General features: G+C 38.7%; 1 protein-coding gene across 2 annotated transcripts in view; it reads left to right on the forward strand.

Moving 5' to 3' along the window:
• The window catches only part of LOC121419945 (zinc finger protein Xfin-like), a 35,749-nt gene extending 19,207 nt beyond the window's left edge, over positions 1 to 16,542 (forward strand). The window contains exons 1-6 of one of the 2 annotated variants that reach the window (XM_041614434.1): positions 4,051 to 4,344; positions 6,908 to 7,279; positions 8,259 to 8,370; positions 8,771 to 8,972; positions 13,439 to 13,691; positions 14,343 to 16,542. In XM_041614434.1, coding sequence (XP_041470368.1) covers positions 4,284 to 4,344; positions 6,908 to 7,279; positions 8,259 to 8,370; positions 8,771 to 8,972; positions 13,439 to 13,691; positions 14,343 to 16,018 — 2,676 coding nt within the window. In that variant the 5' untranslated portion in view covers positions 4,051 to 4,283 and the 3' untranslated portion in view covers positions 16,019 to 16,542. Of the gene's footprint in view, positions 1 to 4,050; positions 4,345 to 6,907; positions 7,280 to 8,258; positions 8,371 to 8,770; positions 8,973 to 13,438; positions 13,692 to 14,342 lie in introns of those variants that run through there. The other variant, XM_041614435.1, reaches the window with a different exon arrangement.
• The last annotated feature ends 245 nt before the right edge of the window (positions 16,543 to 16,787 follow it).

A 16,787-nucleotide genomic window follows, 5' to 3' on the forward strand; every position in this document is an offset into this window, starting at 1 on the left:
GAAAGTGACGGAGAAGAAGTAGAATGCAACATATCTGATAAGCAGAAAAATCAATTTTTCCATGTACAAACCTATGGATTCACAATGCTTCTAACAGAACATGACATTACAGTCTTGAGGTTTGTGAAAATTACATGAATACCTTTTTTCGAAGTCCATTTTGGAGCTACATGTAATTTTAAGCAAATTGCTTATCTGGTAAACTGTGAAAATGCATAAAGCTTGCACTGCAGTTTTAATAAGCTTTGGATTGGAATATCAATTTCAATTTTGGATTCGGTCAGGGCCTAAATACATGTACATGAGGGCTGTTGATGTTATGGGGTGTCTCTGTTTTGATATGTACATGTACAAAAGATGGATTTAAAGAGAGCCCCTGACAAGTGTTGATCCAACAAATAAGCATACGGATCAGCGACCTGTTGATCTTTTAGATTTAGTTTTTGGACCTTAAAAAACATCTTTGCTCTTGGAAAATTAATGCCTAAAAATCATCATGATCATTAAAATACTTGTATCAACATGATCATTAATCAACTAGCTGTTGATTTTGAACCTACTAGTATTCTACAATTTAAAAAGACAATATTCTTTACATCGATTTTGACAAGAACTGTGTTTAGAGCAATCGTATGTCTAGATTATACTGTGCGTCTAGCAAAGAAGTCAAGTTGCCACATCTTAAATCAAGTTGCAGCAACTTGATTGAAGTTGTAGCAACTTGATTGTGCAACTAATACTGTTTGATATTATTAAAATATATACAAATCATCAATACAATAGCATTTGTTTACTCAAAAAAGTATTAAGAACTTCTTACAGAGTACTTCCATTGTATTTTGATTGTGTCCGTCCGTGATGGAAAATATTTGCAATTCTCTCAGAAGTTTGATATTGGTTAAGAATTCAATATGCTGAACATAGAAGCTAACATACCTGAGTGTAAGTTGCATTAACAATTATTGGTTCATGTAAAGCTGTTTAGATAGAAACAATAAAAATGTACAAAAATTCTAAAAACCACATTTCTATCATGTCCGTCCGTGATATGGCACATTTAGTGGATACCGACATTTGTAGGTAACCATGGCAACAAACTTTTTTCATCATTCAGCTTACTTTGTCCTACCCTTCACTATAAAACACAAAGGAACCTTGTTCATCTTATTCCTAATTTGTTACAAGCCTTCAAAACTTTCAAAATCTATCAAATGTCCGTCTGTGATGAACCGATCATGCTCATAATTGCCATGGTGCGGTCACAAGGTCACCCTTTTCCAACACAACCGCATCAGAGGGGGCGTGTCCAGTTGTCATGGCGATTATCCGCCTTTTTCAGGACGGGCGCTCGTAAAAATAATGCGGCTTATTTTCGGAGTTTATGAACGCAATTTTTATTGAATTATCCGCATTACTCTTAGACGGCTAATTGGAGGATACTGTAGGTTTATGAAAAGGGTATTAAGTTCATTAATATTCATTAGCAGCTATTCATCCATGTATATTCATGATGTATTTCTTTTATTTGCGATCTTTGATATTTGAATATTCATTTTTGTCCTTTGTTATATTTAAATCATGCATATTAATATTTTATGCCTAATAAACCCTGAAGTGTAAAGTAACTCAGCCCAGGGCAGTTCATCACAGGCAATCACTGAGTGAGGTTGTCTCTGTAAGTTCTTAGAACCACGCCCTTTACCGCTCTGGCCACACTACACTATGAATACAGAATGCACTGCAAAACTGTTGTTTAATAAACACCATTTTATGGATAGAGCATGATCTTAAGGTTAAACTAACACCAATGCCGGGTGCATGCAATCTAAGAATTCACAGGAATTTTATAAGCAATTGGAGGTAAAAATGCTTTGTCCATTTCGTGTCATGTCCGTTACGCTCACAAAGATTGCAATATCTCAACAACTGTTCAATGAAACAATTTGAAATTTCATGTGTATGTAACTGATACTTAAATGTGTCTGGTAAGCTCAGTAACAATTATCAAAAGACTGCTAATTCTACTGTATAAACCTTTGAATTACAAAAACTTGTCTGAACGTTATGTCTGTTACGCTGGAATTGGTGGTCAATGCATGGATATAATGCAGTGTAGTACATGTGTATGTACAGTAACAGAACATTGTATACTTTATAGCCCCTATGGATAATTAATCCGTAAAAACCCAATAGTAGAGGAATAAAAGCAATATAGCTCTATGAAGCTGCTTACTATTGTTGACCTCGTACTCTCTATTATCCAAGAACTCCATGACGATAAAACCTACATTTGGCTGAAAAAAGGCTATAAAAATTGGAAAATTTAGGTATAATTACCTTTAACTCTACAAATAATGGTTAAAGTGCTAATTATAGGAAAAATAAATTGCCTGCCCCCAAACACATATGAATAGACACCAAAACCAAAAGAAAAGACCACCAAATAAAGAAGTTGTGGCCAAAACTGTGATGGGGGGGGGGTTGGCGGCCATTTTGGATTTTGGCCCGCACACTTTTTTTTCGGACCCGAGACAAAAAATATTGTCATTTCATGTTGAGATAAGGTAAAAGGAACACAAACTGTTCCCATAAACCAAAAATCACCCATTTATAGCCCACTCATATTGTTATTTAAGTCTTTCACTTTGTAAAATCACAGTAGAAGGATCTTGCTATTGACTTTTTAAAGGAATGGTTTACAATGAAGTTACATTCCCATTGTGCAAAAAATACAATGAAATTGTTGTGAATATGTGGATTTACCAAGTACCTAATTGTTTACATTAGACATTTTTGTTTTTTTTGGGGGGGAGTGGGGTATGTTTCCCAATCTATTGCCTAAATCTGCAACATTTTATAAGCTTAACATTGCGATGAATGGGGGTTTCCAGGGCCCCCTTTCTTTTAGTTCCTACGATTCTTTTGAGCATTGCCAGGCTTTGAGTAAATTCCTGGTTTTAATGTTAGTGTGTAATAATTAGGCTTGGGCAATTCCCACCTTTCCCAGAACCGACTCTGACCTAAGGATTCAGTTCCGAGAGGAGTCGACTCCACCATCACTTACATGTACACACTAGTGAACTACATGTATGAGATACATACTGAGCTCTTTTCGTGTCCATAAAATGAATGGAGCTACTGAGTAGGGGAGACCGGTGTTAGTTGGAACATGGGGTAAGTTGAAACATTGTAAGTTTCTTTAGAGCCTGTAAAATAAATTCATGCAATACTGCCCTCAATTTATTGCAATAATAATTCAACACTGTTGTATTATTAATAGCAATAAATTGAGGGCAGTATTGCATAAATTTATTTTACAGGCTCTAAAGAAACTTACATGTTTCAACTTACCCCATGTTCCAACTTACCCCAGTCTCCCCTACACTAAGATATCCTCCTCTCTTTCTCTCTCTCTCCCTCCCTCTTTCTGTAGTCCTCTCTTGTACCTTTTTCATTAACCCGTCCTCCAATTATCCTCCTAAGAGTAATGCGGATAATTCAATATAATTTGCATTTACAAACTCCAAAAATAATCCGCACTATTTTTTTTATGAGCTTTTTTACGACCTTTTTCATAAACCCTTCCTCCAATCATCCGCCTAAGATTACTGCGGATAATTCAATTTACAATTTTTTTTACGAGCGCCCGACCTGAAAAAGGCAGATAATTGTCATGACTACTGCACACTCCCCCTCCGATGGGGTTGCATTGCAAAAGGGTGACCTTGTGACCGCGCCATGGCAATTATCTGCATTACTTTAGAAATGAGCTCATTAAGTCAAAATCTGGTCCCGATGCTGCCATTATGCGGGTAATTGCAGCATCGGAATAATGCGGATAACTCTGGTCCTCTGATTTTACGACAAAATTATGCTGCTGTTATCCCCATAATTGGGTTTATGAAAAGGGTATTGGAGGAGAGCAATTATGTGGTCAGTAGATAAGAGAAGCCATACATTGTACATGCTTTACATGTTCTGTTTGGAATAGTCTGCCTGCACAGCCCATACACTAATACATGTAGGTCTAGAGAGCCATGGTCTATTAGATTTCCATACATGTACACTGATTTTAAGGCTGCAATTATATACTAAGTCTGGAATTCCCTTCAAAGGGGTTTTTGTGGGTTGTTATAAAACGGAATCGGTTCTATTGTAGAGTGGATCCCTCAGGCTCCAGTAATGAGCCTTGATAGAAAGGTGTTCGACCCCTCGCTCTGGTGACAAGAATCGGGTAGACTTGATTACTCAGCTCTGATGCCCAAGCCTAGTGTTAAAGGAGAATGAAACCATTGGAACAAGATAGCTTGTGTGAAAACAGAAAAATCAAAGAAACAGATAAACGTAAGTAAAAAAAAAATCGGACAAATAATGAGAAAGTTATGAGCATTTGAATATTGCGATCACTAATGCTATGGAGATAGCAAATTGGCAATGTGACAAAGATGTGTGATGTCACTTGTGAACAACTCTCCCATTACTTAAGTATACATGTATATTTCACTAGAATTGCCTCTTTTATCACATCTATCCATAAATAATGTGTTCTGTTTACATGAGTGCATGTAATACATATTTTTTAAGAGTACATCATGGATAAAGAGTTTGTATCATCATAAGAAAAAGCAAAAAGATACATACCATAGCCTAGCATTAGTGATTGCAATATTCAAATGCTCATAACTTTCTCACTATTTGATTTTTCTCAAACTTTCTTTATTCTTATTCTTTGATTTTTCTGTTTCTACACAAGCCTATTTGTTCCAAAGGTTTCATTCCCCTTTAATGTGTGATACAATTTTTGTTTTTGGTTTACAAGTATAGATGAAATGTGAAATTTGACAGTTCTCATCAATGTTGCATGGATCTAAAAGCTGTGTCTTTCTAATTTTAATAGTTCAGTTTCAGTTTAGAAGCCGGAAATCATTTTTGGTGATTGCTTAAAAAAGAAATTAGCAAAGAGAATTATTAAACAAATTATGAAGATAATTGAAATCCAACAGATATGAACTAGCTTTGCTTGCACTGACCAGAATAGAAATCAATAAAACTACATGTACATGGCTGCATGAGATGGGGGGGGGGGGGGAGGGGAGGGGTAGCCTAGTGGAGGAGAACCTTATTCATTTTGAATTTTTTTAGGGGGGGGGGGATTGGAGAAGGAAAAGGTTTAAATAGTCAATACAAAACTGATTTGTAAATTGGTGTATTGTCAGACACATCCAGGTGGACAGTCAATGCAATATTAGATTACTATTGGAATACATGTACATGCAGCTGCTTTGACCCCCCCAAGTAAGTAAAAGATACATGTCTCTTTTGATAACTTAAAATGTGAAGTATGATGAAACTTTTATGATTTAAAAAATTTGGACATAAAGGTACCAAGAAAATTATGCCTTTGAAAATGTATTGTCAGTTACCGACAAGACAATACACAAGTAATGATAAAACTGTTCAAATCAAAGAAAGGAATTAAGAAAAAGAAAAAAAAATTATTGTGATGTATTAACTCAGGTACACTTCCACATCAAGCTCACTTTCATATGAAGCCCTGCACAGAAGATACAATGCAATGATTCAACACATTTGACTTCCATGTGTTATCTCTATGGCAAATTAAGTGTAATGTCAGTAGTACCAGCATGATGTTGGAAAAATTATCATAGCCCCCAAAAGACAAAAACAAATTGTTTAATATTTTGACACATCTTAACCTAGTAACGGAGGTATTCAAATTATCACTCTATCTATACAGGAACATGAGATATTTCAATTTTACTGAACACCCTGAAATTGCATGTCCTGTGGCGTGATGTCAGTTACCGAAACATTTTTGCTTGCTGATGGGTAAAAAACATGTGGTTAAATAGGAAAATTTAGTATCAGAGTATACAGCAATGTTCACTTTATTATCTCTCTCAAAAGCAAACTCCCATCATTTGTTGTTTTAGAGATGTATATACACACAATGAAAGGTGTGAAAACATTGTGCCGTGTAATGTCAGTTAATGTGAAAATGCCTACGGGTGTTCCAACTGAGATTATTGCTGAACAAAAGGTTATGCCGAGGTATTTGGCATTTACCTTTTCTTCCGAGAGCTTGGCCGTCGATGAAGTACTTGTTGTGTGGAAAGATTTTCTTCCTTGTAATGTGTAAAACATGGCACTTTCTGGGATGGAATGTCATACCCCAGTTCCTCTCCCATTGCTGCAGAGTATCAAGATCACGCTGCAGATCTTTGGCATGTTCTCGTGAACTGATGGGATGGTATAGGGCACAGTCGTCGGCAAAAAGACGAACTGAAGAGCCATTGGTCACATACTCTGGCAAGTCATTTATGTACAGGAGAAAGAGCAAAGGACCGACGACACTCCCCTGCGGTACTCCTGAGAGGACAGGTGCTGGTTCTGATGTTGCTCCATCAACAACATCTCGTTGACAATGTTGAGACAAAAAGTCAGCAAGCCAAAGATTTACCTCATCCCTTATACCATCGTATCCAATAGCAGTCTTTGTTGTAGAAATTTGTCAAACGCCTTGGAAAAATCCAACAAAATTGCATCAGTTTGCCCTTTCCTGTTGATTGTTGAAGCTAGATCATCAACCGTGTTACACAGGATCTCCTTTTACGGAAGCCATGTTGGGCATCAGATAGTACATGTATATGATGCAAGTCCAGGTGTTTCATGATGCTGCTACACACAATATGTTCTAAGGTTTTGCATACTATCGAGGTGAGTGATATACATGTAGATCTAAAAAAGTTCTCGCAATTTAACAGGGATTCTTGTTATCACTGTGTCCTCTTTGATGTTACCAGCTTTTAATAATGAATAATAATCATGCATCTTTCCTGTACAAAACATTATAATTCACCCTGATTTATTTATTTTTTTACTCTAGATCACGAAAGGATGGACTACAACAGCTATGTCCATCAAAACCAGAATGTGGGTCAGGGCACCCAGGACCAGGACCAGTATTTTGTGATTCACTCTGGGGGACTCGGTCCGAGCGGAGATAGCCTTGCCATGCTGAGCACCGCTTCGGACGATGCCGTGACTAACCAGATCCAGAGCAACCAAGGCGATCTATCGCACCTTCCAATACTGACTTACTCGGGAGAAGAGTATGTGATGTATGTGAAAGAAGAGGTGAAGGAAGAGGAGGAGGAGGAAGACGAGGCGAAAGAAGCGGAGACGGGAGAGAGGGACGAAGACTGTGACGGAGATGACCATGAAGACATCAACGACATCCTTAGGAATGTAATGCAAGGTAAACGAGGTTGTTCTTTAATAATAATAATGAGATAATATTGACCCAGGGTATCCACTTCAGTTCTGAAAACTTGTTCTCCCAGCGAGCCCTGCAATTACTACTCCAAATTTAGCTGGGCTAACTAGGCGCTCAAAAATTCAAGGAATTTCTTCCTACCGGGTACCAATTCACCTCACCTGGATTGAGTGCATCGCAATTGGGATGCATTTCTTGCTGAAGGAAATTACGCCATGGCTGGGATTTGAACCCACGACCCTGACTAATCCACTGAGCCATAACGCTCCACTTCAGCATGTCACAGACACATTTTTGTGCAATTGTACATCTGTATATATGCATCATGATGATTCATTTTTTTAATGCTCGTCATCAGTGCAGAAGATTGTCCTTTGTTCAGGGGGGGGGGGGGAATCTATTGCTGCTTTACTCCCCCCCCCTCTTCACAAGATGATCCTCTTCACCAATGCCCATGACCAAGGGGCCATTTGCATAAAACATTTTTACCTGAGAAAACTCTGGTAAAAACTGAAAACTGAAAGGTTAGTCTGATTTCTGCCATTGACTGTAACACAGGGCAAAAACTCCGGTAAAAACAACCCGAGGTTTCTCCGGTAAAAAGTTTCATGCAACAGGCTCCGGCATAATAACCATGATGATACAGATTCAAAGTGCATAAAGTGTTCATTTGAATGATTTCTTCACAATAGTTGGCAGAAAGAAAAAAATTGTTATGGTCTAACGTTACAACTGTAGATACAGTAGTTTTTACTACATTTACATTACCCCCCCCTCACCCCTCGAAGGTGACAGTCCTTTAGTGCAAAATAATGATGACAGATTAACCACAATTTAAAAAAAGCAACAATTTTTTCTTAACTAATCTAAAGCTATCTGTAGTGCATGAGCCCAATTGAGTGCTGCCAATTTGTTTATATAAATGTACATGTAAATGCCATTTTCTTCTTTGACTTTTCAGTACCAAGTTTACGGTCTCTGTCCCCAACACCTTCAGAAGGGGAATCCCCCGCATCCATGACCCAGAGACGACCTTTAGCTGAGAAGCAATCCCACAATTCCACTGTTCCAAGGTAGAGTGAAAATGTGCTCATGAAATTTATTTTGTACATATTAGTAATAGCTAATTGATATAATTAATGGGTTTTCTTTTGAATTCGGGGAGATCGGGGTTAGTTGGAACGCGATTTTTTTTAAACAGATTGAGTTGAGATATTGATTGTATCTAGGCATTTAATATGTAATCTTTTTCTCCATCTTTATATTTTCATTATTTCTGATCTTCCTTCCTTACTAAATGTTTTTTCTCTCTTTTGATGTATTTATGACTTTTATGTCATGTCACTTTCTTCATGTATTCATTGTGCAATGAATATTCAAGTATTATCCAAAAAATATGAATTTACATGATCAAATAGCACTATACATGAATCTGAATCTTAATTTGAATATACTACTCTTTGATATCAACAGTTTTGCAATACGGTCCAATCCAAAGCTCAGCATCCGTGCCAGCCTTCCCCCAGGGTTCGGCTATAAGTTTTCGAAGAAGAAAAAAGACTACATTAGTGGTGTCGTCAGCAAACGCGTCATCGACAGGGGGCAATGTTTCGGCCCGTATAATGGATCCCTCACAGACGAGAAAACGGGACAAGATATAGGATCTACGTGGGAAGTGAGTGTATATATAGTCTATCAAACTGCAACACAGACCCTGATTGAAACTTAGATCATTATTATTATTATTTGTTTGGCATCACCTGTGCCTGGGAGGCGAAAAGCGAACTGAATCAATGTGACCCGCAGGTCTCTCCTCCCAATATAACTAATTGGGGGGAATGCAGGTGGACCACTACACCGGGGTTTCCCCCTACTCTTATACGAATAGTGCAATGGGTTCTTAACTTGCAAAGGTGGTGACTCTCCTCTACACAGGGCCTCCATTTAACATCCTATCCGAGGGACGGTGTGTTTTCCATTGTAACACAGCCTGCATCTATGAAACATGGGAGAGACGTTTACACACAACGCACTGGCTTCAGTCATCCGCCCGGGGTGGACTCGAACTCACGATCTTTGGTTCGACGGGCAGACGCGTTACCGACTGAGCCAACACCGCTCTCTATTCAATTCATTGTTGGGTCTTAATGCAAGACTAGTGATGTAAAGTTTGCTGTTTCTATTTCAATGTGACAGGGCCGTCAGTACACGTGTCATTGTAGGCTGTGTATGTAGAGTGCTTAACCCTGAAAAGAGTTGGGGGGGGGGCTTATTCAACCCCCCCCTCAATATTTTTCGCGATAAATCTGCCGCGCAAAATTTTTTGACCGCGTCGCTCGCTGACATTTTACTCTTAAGTCTCGCGCAACTTTTGAGACCAAAATTGTGACCCCCGGGTACGCGGTTCGGAAATTACGCAACATTTCGAAAGTGCATGCAGACCAAAAATTACTAAAAAATGTGAATTTGTGTACAAATCCAATGCAAATAGTGTTTTAGTAAAAATTAATAAATGTATCATTATTTTTCCTTTTTTATTAATTCTATCTTTTTTATGGTCAAAATAAAGTCCCCGACAATTTCCATTGAAAAAACAATAAAAACAAAAAGTCGATAAATAGAGAAATACATAAGAAATTTATAAAACAATAGAATACATAAAAAAATGTGATGTTGAAATTTTTTTTTATGAATTACAGATGCCTATCTAGAGTATGTGAAACAAAAATTAGCATTTCAGGGGCATTATTTTATTAATTAGAGCAAACTTATGATTTTACGCATAAATTAGCATAATTAATGAGACATGAGATTTTTTGCAGAATTTGATGTTATAGTTTTGTAGATAATGCCATGGGTAACGCGTGTGCCATTTTTGTTGCGCTTGCGCGATCGACGGCCGAGATCATAAGGGGGGCTGAATCAGCCCCCCCTCCTCCCCCAGTCTTCTTAGGTGTCGAAAATAGCCCAGTCTATTTAGGGTTAACACTAAAAGGACGGGGGGGGGGCATGATGGCCCCCCTCGAAGCTTTGCGCGATATTTTCCGAATCGCAAAAAGGTAGCACTGAAAAATTTTATGACTTTTTCTTTGGAGTCTCATGTAACTTTTGAGGCCAAATTCGCAACAAACGGGTTTAGCATCGGGACACTACGTGACTTTTTACAAGACAATGTTCTGAAAGTGACTAATTTTTATACTTTGTATAAAAGTCTAGATGGAAAATGAAATTCATTTTAGGGTGATTATTTTTCATGCTAATTGGTCTGTATTTACTTTAGGGTTTAATTTAGTTGATTAATTTTCATTGAATAAACAATAAAAACTTAATATGAAAAAACAAAGAAACAAAAATCTAAAAACAAAGAAATACATATTAAAGGAAAAAGATGACTTTCGCAGTTTTACTTTGTGGAAGCCTTTAAATCAGTTTAATAAGATGACATCTGGAAAAAAAAGAAGAAAATTAATTAGTGAAATTGGGAGTTAAATTGCAAATTAGGTTTTCAAGAGTAGATTTGTATACCGTACTTTATTTATAGTGTATGAATAAAAATCTAATTATTTTCATTTTTTTTTTGGTACTGGCTTGTAGTGCATTTGGTAAAGAATATACATGCCAAATTTTGGAGTGATCATGCAAACAGCAGCCAAAATCAGAAGGGGCCATTATACTCCCCTCCTTGTCCTCAATATGTCTCAAATAGCCCAGTCCATTTAGGGTTGACTTACGTGTGGGGTTTGCACAACTGACTATAGACAGTCTGTTCGGTGTAATAGGGTCTTGTTCATTTGTGATCATGAAGGGGCTACCAAAAATTACACATTTGGGTATTCAATAGACCAGTTTGTAGTTACCCAACGGACAATTTTGTTCAAATGACCTTTCATTTCTTTCCTTATGATAGGCAGATTTGAAAGCAAGATATTATATATGCATGCCTGACATAGCGGGATGAAGAAATTGAGTAGACCAGGTGACTAGACTAGCACATCAATTAACACTCTATGAACATTTCTACTTTGAATGCATTTTAAAGGATGTTCTACAGCGTATAGGCTTACTTGGCAAACTGTGAAAAACCAGTCATTCATGGATGCATTGTTTTTTTGTGGATATATTATTATTATTATTTGTTTTGGCGTCACCTGTGCCTGGGAGGCGAAAAGTGAACTGAATCACTATGACCCGCAGGTCTCTCCTCCCGATATAACTGATTGGTGGAATGCAGGTGGACCACTACTCCGGGGTTACCCCCTACTCTTATACGAATAGTGCAGTGGGTTTTAACGTGCAAAGGTAGTGACTCTCCTCTACACGGGGCCGCCATTTAACGTCCTATCCGAGGGACGGAGTGTTTTCCATTGTAACATAGCCTGCATCTATGAAACATGGGAGAGACGTTTACAGACAACGCACTGGCTTCAGTCATCCGCCCGGGGTGGACTCGAAGCCACGATCTTTGGTTCGACAGGCAACCGACTGAGCCAACACCGCTCTATAACCTTCGCCCGATAAATGAAAAACACAATTCAAAATAATATATGAATAATGAAGACATCAAAGTTAGCGCTTATCTCATTAAATTTAAACCACCATGTCTCTTTAGTCCCAATGACCTTCCTCTGATCATGCGCAGAATCTTCTGATCATGGAACTACGAACTTGCTTTAATATTATCAAGGCTTCAAGGTCATTGACAGCCATTTTTGGGGGGGATTTAGTGCCTCACTTGCCTCGGAGATTTGTTGTGCGCTCCCCCCCCATTTTGGCTGCAATTTACATGTGGAAATATATAGGATGGGGGGGACCTAATGCTACGCACTTTATTTACAAACAATTATAAAGACTTTATCCCAATTTTGATATTTGAACAAATTGTCTTTCTCTAATTATCTCAATATTTGTCTCAAAATCACTGCTCTGATGGAAATAAAATTCAGGAATATCTTATGGATCGTACGTATACAACTTGCTGTGTTCTATTGCATGAGCTTCCCTATGAAGAAGTATATTTTGGTCATTTTTAATGCTAAAACCTAGTTAACATAAGCCAATCACCGAAAAAATTATAAAGTGAAGTTATCGACTGAACATCTCTAAAATTACATCATTTTTTTAAGGTCACCTATTATCTAAAACCCTTGTTTTTTAATTACATGATTGGAACCGGTATTCCGGCTTTATTCTGGAATATGCATGTTCATGGTGAAGCCAGTATTCCATTTTTGGGGTTCAAAGGGTTAAAGAATGCTAAACATGTCTCAATTAAAAAGTGAGGGAGACACACCCGTCACCGAGCAGACAAATTTACGTCGTGCAATTGGGAGTCTTTTTTTTTTCATTTTCAAATGTTGGCACTTGGCAGGCCTGTCATTGGTCTACCAGTATGCATTTGAACCTGCCATTTTCTGATGCAATTTGCTTCTCACAGCTAACCAATAAAATCAAGAAATACATAAGGAGGGCACTTTTAAATTCTCCTGACAAGTATTACCTATTAAAGAACTGAATTTCATTAAAGGGGAATGAAACCTTTGGAACATATAGGCTTGTGTAGAAACAGAAAAATCAAAGAATAAGAATAAAGAAAGTTTGAGAAAAATCGGACAAATAATGAGAAAGTTATGAGCATTTGAATATTGCAATCACTAATGCTATGGAGATCCTCCCATTGGCAATGCGACAAAGATGTGTGATGTCACTGATGAACAACTTTCCCTTTGGTTGACTATAAAATACACTCAAAATGTCTCTTTTTGCTTTTTCTTATGATGATACAAACTCTTTATCCATGATGTATTCTTAAAAAATATGTATTACATGCCCTCATGTAGAAAGAACACATGGTCTATGGATAGATGTGATAAAAGAGGCAATTCAAGTGAAATATATACTAAAGTATATGGGGAGAGTTGTTCGCAAGTGACATCACACATCTTTGTCGCATTGCCAATTTGCTATCTCCATAGCTATAGTGATCGCAATATTCAAATGCTCATAACTTTCTCATTATTTGTCCGATTTTCCTCAAACTTTTGTTGATCTGTTTCTTTGATTTTTCTGTTTTCACACAAGCTATCTTGTTCCAATGGTTTCATTCTCCTTTAAAGTTTGAACCTTTTTTCCCCTTGATTTCAGCTTTGCCTTCGGGGAGTTGTATGGTACTACCTTGACGGCAGGAACGTCAGCCATAACAACTGGTTATCCTACATCAGTCCAGCAAGAACCAAAGCTGAGCAGAACCTAGAGGCCTTCCAGCATTACGGAGATATCTATTACAGAGCGATAGGTAACATCCAACCTGGTACAGAACTCAAAGTCTTCTATTCAGATGAATACAAGGAGAAGATAGGTTGCAAAATAAAACTGGACGATCTGAAGTACCAAAGAGGTAGGAAAATGAAGATACCTAAAATATGGAGCATTTTTGTCCATAGCCATGTATTTATATCCTCTTTTGTAAAGTGCTTGTCACCATAATGATGTATTTGGTCCTTTTTCATTATAATATCAGTATAATACCATTAATGATATTAATAGTAATCCATATTTTATTGTTCGAAATAGAAATCCTCTGAAAATTCATTTTTCCCAATTGATCATGGGCCCAGCTGCCACGGTGCAGCGCCAGATTGACATTGTTCTATCTCTTGAATCATTTGAATGCCTAACATTGTAGCAGCAACTCCCCCATCTTTTAATGTCTTTTGGTCTGACGCAGCCAGGGCTGGAACTCCTGACTTCCGGATTGATGCTCTACTAACTGAGCCAAGACACCGGTTGATTTCTACTTGAAATAAGATTATGACCAACCTATTACTTACCAACAGCAGTCACTTCTGGGGAGTATTTCATCAACATTTGTCATCATGGCTTAAAGTACTTTGAGTATTTGTCGATTTTTAGATTGATCATTCGTTATCAGAAAAGGTTAAGTATACCCCTCAGGTTTTGTTATCAATGGAAATGTCCTACTTTCAACATTGTGAAATCATCCCTTTAATTGCTTCATTATTGTGTCATCCCCTGTCTTCCTTTCCAGGTACCGATGACTTCCAGTGCATGGAATGCAATGCCAGGTGCAAGACCTCAAAGTTGATGTTGAGACACATGAAGTTCAATCATGAGCAGCAAGAACAGGCTACCAATCAACAAGAAACCTCTGGTAGACAGTCAGCATGGGGCGCCGCTTCTGCTTCGGATCAACTCCTTCACTTTGCCAGGGAGGCCTTGTCCAAAAACAATGCTGCCCAAACAACCTGTGAGAGCGCTGCATCCGAGAAGGATGTGGTCAGGGAAAATAGGTCCATGCTGAAGGATAGATTACTAAGTGGAGGCCATCTCAAACAGAGCATTACGCATTCTTCAAGATGTGGCAGAGAGGCTGAGGCAAGGAAACATTCTATGATTTACAGCAGCAAGGACGCATCGATGGTCGATAAAGATGCTATGTCGTCAGGACCAGTCGCTTCTGTAGGACCTAATTTAGAGTGTCCAACCTGCGGTAAGAGCTTCCAGAATGAAGGTATGCTGGCTTCCCATGAGTTGTTCCACCGAACAACCATCAAAGAGTTCATTTGCGATGTATGCAGCAAGGTTTCCAAGACATTCCAAGAGCACGTCAGACATCGGAACACCCACGCAGAGCATCTGAACCACTGTTTCCTGTGTGACAGCAAGTACCGTTATGTGTCCAGTTTGTACCGGCATTTAAGGAATGCACACCATATTAAAAAGCTACGGGAGAAATACTTCTGTCGGCTGTGCAAGGAGACATTGCCTAACCAAACAATCATGATTGCACACCGGACTGAGTGTGCACCAAGGAAACGATGTGTTGATAAGGAAGAGTATCAGTGGAGACGGGAAGAGGCTGAAGCAGAGAGGAGATCAGAGGCTATGAAAAGCCGTAGACAAGCAACTCAAGGTTCTACTAATTATTATGCCAAGGAAGTTGCCACTGATGAAGAAGAATCTGATGATCACGAGCCTCATTCAGGGGAAGATAATGGAAGTTGGATGGGCGAGGTGGAAGAGCAGAGATCTGAGGAAGGAATGGACTTGAGCAGTGTGGACAGTACTTCAAGCATCAAAGACACTGATGTTGCTGATTTACAGCTTAGACATCATCAAGAAGACTCTGATAAACTTGGCAAGATGATTGATTATTATGACAGACCACGTCCTTTTCGTTGCAAATATGATTCTTGCCCTAGGAGCTACACCACCCACCAAGATCTCTACAGTCACATCCGCAATGTCCACAGACCTCAAACCAAGAAGAAATTGGATGGCAACCAATGCCCTAGGACTTTCGCATCTCAGAAAGGATTCAACAACCACAAAGTGGATCACACAGGCACCAAACCCTTCAAATGCAAGCCATGTTCCAAGTGGTTCCACACCGCGGAGCGCCTCTACAGGCACAATCACAGAATACACAAGAATCGCACCAAGACGCACGAGTGCGAGGTCTGCGGCAAGAAGTTCCTGGAGGAATTCGCGTTGAAGAAGCACGAGCAGCGTCATCGAGGGGAGAGAAACTTTGCGTGTGATATTTGCGAAAGTACCTTCACCTCCAAGCACTGTCTCCAGACCCATATGGTGAAACACACAGGAGAGAAACCTTTCTCATTGAACCTCTCCCTAGTTCGTCATGCTGCTACACATGATTCTCTGGACGGAGCAAGCAATATTGTTGACAGAAGCTTCATGTGAAAATGACCAAACACATCTCAAGAAGGAGGCAAAAAATATATATTTCTTCTTATTTTCGGGGACTACTTCTCACAACCAAATGCCTTAATCTGTAGTGAAAGGGGAAGTTTGGCAGCTTTTGATTTTCCTTGGCTCTCTTGAACATTTCAGGGTTGAATGGATTGCCTCAAGCCCCCAAGCACCCATGATTTTCCCTGGTGAGAAGTCTCAACTTGCCTGGATTCTTATCTCAAAAATCATCTACATTTTCAATGTTTTGGGGGTCTTCAGTTATTGCAAAGTTATGAAAATCACTGATATGATGATGGAGGAAATGTGAATTTCTGCCATGAGATTAAAAAAAATTCAAGAGAATAAGGAAATACAAGGCAAAAGCATTTTTGTGTCTCGCCCACTTATGAAAAATAACCAGAAATATTGTGATTTACGAGGGCATGCAAGGGAATAATATTGAAACTTCATTGTGAAATGACTGGGATGGAATAACACTTGTCATAAGAGCCTTGCACGTAAACTTTAATGTTGACTTGAAAATCACCTTTGACCTTACCATGTGACCTCCGACTGTAGCATAACATGCGGGTCCCCCAAATCCATCTACCATCCAAGTTTGGTTGAAAAGTGACTTACAGTTGCGGAGTTAGGTGTCATTAGAGAGTCTTGCATGTAAACTTTAAGGTTGACCAGAAAATGACCTTTGACCTTACCTTGTGACCTCTGACTGCAGCATAACATGCAGGTCCCCTAAGTACATCTTCCATCCAAGTTT

The sequence above is a fragment of the Lytechinus variegatus genome, chromosome 8, assembly GCF_018143015.1.
Source record: "Lytechinus variegatus isolate NC3 chromosome 8, Lvar_3.0, whole genome shotgun sequence".
Lineage (NCBI taxonomy): Eukaryota > Metazoa > Echinodermata > Echinoidea > Temnopleuroida > Toxopneustidae > Lytechinus > Lytechinus variegatus.